Below are 6,106 nucleotides of genomic sequence, written 5' to 3'. Positions count from 1 at the left end.
TTCTACGGTTTGGTTGCAATGAAATGGGGGAAGCCTTCCTAGTCTTCTGAAAAATGAAGTCTGGAATCCACACGAACTTCACTTCGGCTCAGTGGCAGCGCCAGGCTGGGGCGAGGACCCAGGCCGTCCCAGGCAGTCTTCAAGCACTGTGTAGCTACACTGTTCGCTACAGTTAACGAAGGAAAATGGTCTCACGCCCCAGCCGCCGCAGGGCTGCGGCGGCTGCCTGGGCCTGTCTCCGCCGCTGCTTCGGCTTGTGGATACAAAAGCATTCAATGTGCCACAACCCAAACACATGGCCGCACTTCCTATTGATGTACAGTATGATGAAGTAACGAGCACAAGTTTTTTTACCCGAACGAACGTCGACAATTCCTTACAAACAAACTCAGACAGCACAGCTACAGAAATATTGCAGTCTGTCTGTCGACACAAGAACGTTTGTCGGCACGCTATCAAATCAAAGTTTCCGGAGCGTGGTCATATCTAGTTGGTGGTGAACCATGGAAGCTCGAGGGCTTCACCCGCATACAGCCTCTTGCGTGCGTCGCAGGAGAGGAGGCCGCTCAATACTTGGAAGCCTTGTCTGGACAGGCAGTCCTCTGGAAACACCTCGCGCAGCCTGTTGCGGTGGGGGATGCTCGGCGGCGCCACCAGCTCGCCGGCGAGCGGCAAGGAGTTGTAGGACGGCCAGGAGACCTGGTCCGGCACGCCAAGTATGTAGAAGATCCTGAGGAGCTGGTCGGCGTCGTCCGCCGCGCGGCCAAAGAGCCGCTCGCCTAGGAGGAGCTCGGCCATGACGCAGCCCAGCGACCAGGCGTCCACGGTGGCGTCGTAGTCGGGCTTCCCCAGGAGGATCTCCGGCGCCATGTAGCTGCGCGTGCCATGGTGGCCGTACGGCGGGGCCTGGGACATGGACATGGCGAGGCCGAAGTCGCATATCTTGACGCCGTCGCCGACGAGGACGTTCTCGGGCTTGATGTCCCGGTGGACGACGTGGCACAGCCGGTGCATGTGGTTGGCGCCGCTCAGAAGCTGCCGCATGAGGAAGCGCACGACGTCCTCCTGGAACGGGCAGCCGCGGCGGGCGCGGTGGAGGACGTCGTGGAGGCTCGGCCCGACGTACTCCATCACGAGGGAGAGCCTGTCGGCGTTGCGGTCGAAGGACATGGCCCGCAGCTGGACGATGTTGAGGTGGCCATGGCACGCCCTGAGGAGGCCGGCCTCCCGCCGGACCGCCTCATGGCTGCTCGAGCTGAGGGTCTTGATGGCGACGCTCTCGCCGGTCTTGTAGGACCACGCCTTGGTGACTGTGCCGAAGCTCCCGGAGCCGAGCTCGGCCGTCTCCACGCAGTCGTCGAGTTCCCAGATGGGCGTCTCCTCGCAGTCCTCGTGGTCCCAGGTGGGCATCTCCTCGACCCCGCAGCCTTGGAGGTTCCAGATGGGCCAAGAGTCGACGGCTTGGGCACAAACGATGGCCATCGAGAACGGAGGGGAGAAGAAGATGGACGGAGAACGAGCTGATCGAGCCGAGGAGGGAACTGTATATCGATCGATCTTGGGGAGGCGTGAGAGGGGAGAAGGCCTCCCATGCACTTCCCATGTATACTACTGTAGTATTGAAGAGGCAAGTTTGGAGTCGTTATCGGACTGGCGGGGTACAAGGCTGGCACTCGGATTCCTCGTCCGGTAGAAGGAAAGAACGCGTAATCGCGCGTGTCGGTTCCTTCGGCATTGGAAGGCGGTGTTAGACCCCTTACCTGGCTCAGCAAGAACTCTCCATGTTGAATGTTTGTCACTTGTCATAGAGTACATATCTGATGAAAACCGTACATTCAGCGAAAACATGGAAACTTGGCCATGTGCCGTTGGATAGAAAACGTGTGGTGCGAGATGGAAGGATGTACAAATTGCAAATTAAACCGCGCAAGAATTCTGCTCCTTCGTACAGAACCTGAGCCCTTATGTACCTTTCCCCATAGCAGTATGCCAATCCCCATTCTATCTCCTACCGTGAGAAGCTAGGGTTAGGAGACGAGCCGGCCAGACCCTCTCGTTCGGCGCTAGATGGCGAGCGGCGGGCGGCGCCGGTGATTCCTCTCTGGTGATTGTCCCACTAAATGGCAGCCCTATTCCGAGCGTTCCGTGCTGGGCCGACGGCCAGCGAGCGGCGCGGCTGATACCTCTCCGGCGATTGTCCGGCCAGCCGTGCTCAATCCCCAACTGGATTTGGGTCCCTAGGTATGAGGATTTGTACCCTTCATATTTTCTGCTTTGCCCCATTCTCCTTTGTCCCAATGGCTCATCTAGTGGTCTCCTCTTCTCTAGATTTTGCTAGATTTGCAAAGCAAACAGAGGAGGCGAGTAGCTCGTGGCTCATTGGGTTGTCTACTCCAAGTTCAGCACATCTAAAAAGGAAATAGGAGAGGGGACGAGGTAGTGGCATCTTGCCAGCAACTGCTTATTTTCCTAGAGTTTACTGTCCAGATTTTTGTCTTGAAGAAATTGTTGAATAATTAGGCATTTTCCCGTTTAGTTTAATCCAGAAAAATAATGGATAAAACATGAATAGCAATATGTTGATGAAACTAGAAACTAGCAACAATTCGTTGAGACTAGTCATGCAATCAAAATCATAAGCAAAATGCATCATATCCATGTCAATTGCTATCAGCAATAAACCAAATGCTAGCCCTAACAGTGAGGATAAGATGGCATACGACGCAGTAGCAGAAGGTGCAGATGTCCCGATCGTCATGTCGCTGAAGAGGTCGTTGACGTCGGGGAAGAAGTCGTCGTTAGGGAACTCGTCGTCAGTGATGTCGCCGTTCGCAGCCACGATGAACAAGACTCCAGCAGTCGCGTAAGGACGCTCCCCAAAAACCTGATCGCCCCTCTCCCGTACCGGATCACAAGAGGCGGGGTTTCGGAGACCTGCTGTCTCACTTCCTGGTGCACGCCAGGAAGAGAGATGGGAAAGAGATAGGCGGCTCAATGCTTTGGAATGAGACGAAAGGTTGTTGTGCTGCTTGGAACAACAGAGGAGCGACCTCTTATATACGTGAGAAGAGTTGAAACTGGCCTTCATTAGTAGAAGAGAAACCGGTGCAATAAACACCACTAAACAGACGCACTAAAAATCATTAAGGAGAGAAAAAACGAGCACACTAAAACTCACACGAAGTGTTCAGTTTCTTCTCCCATTTATGTGTCAATTGTTTCAACTTTCTTCTCACGTGATAAAACAGCGCATACACGTGGCATTGGTCAATTTTCCACACAACCTTGTCATGCATGGATGGGCCACATGAGCCTCTGGGATTTACTTTGAATTATTGGCACAAAATATGAATTATTATATGGGTTATGGCCAATAACTCCAACAAGCCCCCACCGGATCCCAGAGGCACATAAATTTGCCTACCATTCCAAAACATTGTTTATATACCGGTGTTTCGGTGGAGACTGTTAAGTTGAAGTTCCACCTAGAACTCCACGCTACACTCATTCACAACTTGAACAGTGGACTACGCCTTGAACTGCAAGTTTTGTGCAAACAAGTTTCACGTAAAAGCCTTGACCGATACTAGACCGCTGAAAACTTTCCCGTGGGTAGGAGCATATACGGGGCCTCTTCATGAGTTTTTAGAGAACACCCAACTCTCACAGACCGCGACGTTTAACAGTCTAACTCATATATGTGTGTTCTTTCTAGATGTTCTGTAGGACAACATCTTTGCCTACCCAAGCCATTCAGAACACATTAAGATAAATATCAGCCTACCATACAGATTAGGAGAGAATTGCATCATGGCGGAGTGGATTTTTGTCAAATAAATATTCTCCTCTCAGTTATCCAATAGCTTGTCTCGCCAATTCTAATTCACGGGATCTCTGATCACAAAGAATGGGTTACCACCATGAACAACTTATGTAATGGGTCTCAATCCCATCTCCTTCGATGCATTGTCTATCACATTTCGTGATAAACCTTTTGTGAAGGGATCTGCCAGATTCTTCGATGTGTTTATATAGTCCAACGCTATAACTCCGGAGTTTCTCATGAACCTGACAGATTTCAGTCTCCTTCTCACGTGTCTTGATGACTTCTTATTATCCTTAGAACTGTTTACCTTGACGATCACTGTTTGATTATCACAGTTCATTAGAATAGCTGGTATTGGTTTTTCAACCACCGGCAAGTCCATCAAAAGTTCTCGAAGCCATTCTGCTTCAACTGTTGCCGTGTCTAATGCTGTGAGTTCTGCTTCCATTGTTGACCTTGTTAAGATGGTCTGCTTGCAAGACTTCCAGGAAACAGCAGCACCACCAAGTGTAAACACATAACCGCTTGTCGCTTTAAGCTCATCAGCATCAGATATCCAATTTGCATCACTATAACCTTCAAGTACTCTTGGATACCCGGTATGGTGAAGCCCATAACTCGCAGTACCTTTCAGATAGCGCATTATTCTCTCAAGTGCATGCCAATGAACATCTCCCGGGTTTGAAACAAACCGGCTTAGTTTACTCACAGAAAACGAGATGTCAGGCCTCGTAGCACTAGCTAAATACATAAGCGAGCCAATGATTTGAGAATATCTCAATTGATCCTTTGTTTCTCCTTCGTTCTTCCGAATCAAAACACTCGGATCATAAGGTGTCGGAGAAGGTTTGCAATCTGAATATCCAAAGCGACCCAGAATCTTCTCCACATAGTGAGACTGCAAGAGAGTGATCCCACCATCACCACCTCTTAAAAGCTTGATGTTCAAGATAACATCAGCTACTCCAAGGTCTTTCATCTCAAAGTTTTGATTCAGAAAATCTTTCACTTCCTGAATGACCTTGATATTTGTTCCAAATATAAGTATGTCATCAACATACAAACATAATATAACTCCTTCGCCCCCACCATGGCGATAGTACACACACTTGTTGGCTTCGTTTGCAACAAAGCCCGTAGAAGTCAAAGTTCTTTCGAACTTCTCGTGCCATTGCTTAGGTTCTTGTCTCAAACCATACAAAGATTTCAACAATTTACACACTTTTCCTTCATGACCATCTACTACAAAACCATCGGGTTGTTCCATGTAAATTTCCTCCTCCAACTCTCCATTTAGGAAAGTTGTCTTAACATCCATTTGATGGACAAGAAGATTGTGTGAGGCGGCCAATGAGAGTAGTACTCGAATGGTGGTCAATCTGGCCACAGGCGCATAAGTATCAAAGAAATCTTCACCTTCTTTTTGGGTATATCCCTTGGCTACAAGCCGCGTCTTGTACTTTTCAATTGTACCATCGGGCCTAAGCTTTTTCTTAAACACCCACTTACACCCTACAGGTTTACACCCATAAGGACGATCAATGATCTCCCATGTCCCGTTAGCCATGATGGAATCCATCTCACTATGCACAGCTTCTTTCCAGTAGTCAGCATCCGGAGATGAATAAGCTTCTGAAATAGAAGTGGGAGTATCATTCACGAGATACACAATGAAATCTTCACCAAATGATTTCGCGGTCCTTTGTCTCTTGCCCCTTCTAGGAGTTTCATTGCCATCCTCGGGAATATATGTGTATTTCTTCTCGGAATGTTCCAATGTAACAGTAGGTGCAGGAGTTGTCTCTAACCTCTGACTAGATGAGCTAGGCATATCCTTCATAGGAAAAATATCCTCAAAGAAAGTCGCATCATTCGACTCCATGATTGTACCAACATTCATGTCAAGTACCTCAGATTTCACCACTAGAAATCTATAGCCAATGCTATGGAATGCATAACCCAGGAAAACACAATCAACTATTTTTGGCCCAAGCTTACGCTTCTTGGTAATTGGTACATTGACCTTAGCCAAACAAACCCAAGTTCCTAAGTAGGAAAGTTTAAGCCTTTTCCTTTCCCATTCTTCAAACGGGGTAATCTCTTTATTCTTTGTCGGAACTCTATTTAGGACATGACTTGCAGTCATCAAAGCCTCCCCCCACCATTCCTTGGAAAGTCCCGCTGTATCTAACATGGCGTTAACCAAATCAGTTAGAGTTCGGTTCTTTCGTTCGGCAACCCTGTTTGACTGGGGAGAATAGGAGGCATCCTCTCATGTAT

The 6,106-nt window shown here is 48.9% G+C and overlaps 1 protein-coding gene across 1 annotated transcript; it reads right to left on the bottom strand.

Moving 5' to 3' along the window:
* Positions 1–486: 486 nt before the first annotated feature.
* Positions 487–1,543, bottom strand: LOC109778920 (putative cyclin-dependent kinase F-2). Its single transcript, XM_020337506.3, has one exon. It carries the CDS (start codon positions 1,480–1,482, stop codon positions 487–489), a length of 996 nt encoding a protein of 331 aa, XP_020193095.1. The 5' UTR covers positions 1,483–1,543.
* Positions 1,544–6,106: the final 4,563 nt, after the last annotated feature.

This window comes from Aegilops tauschii, chromosome 3 (genome assembly GCF_002575655.3).
Source record: "Aegilops tauschii subsp. strangulata cultivar AL8/78 chromosome 3, Aet v6.0, whole genome shotgun sequence".
NCBI lineage: Eukaryota > Viridiplantae > Streptophyta > Magnoliopsida > Poales > Poaceae > Aegilops > Aegilops tauschii.
Note: the sequence above shows the minus strand (reverse complement) of the source record. Positions and strands in the feature narration are given on the sequence as shown.

Excerpts from the sequence above, each read along its gene's own strand:
- LOC109778920 (XM_020337506.3), bottom strand. The coding sequence starts at position 1,482 with ATGGCCATCGTTTGTGCCCAAGCCGTCGACTCTTGGCCCATCTGGAAC.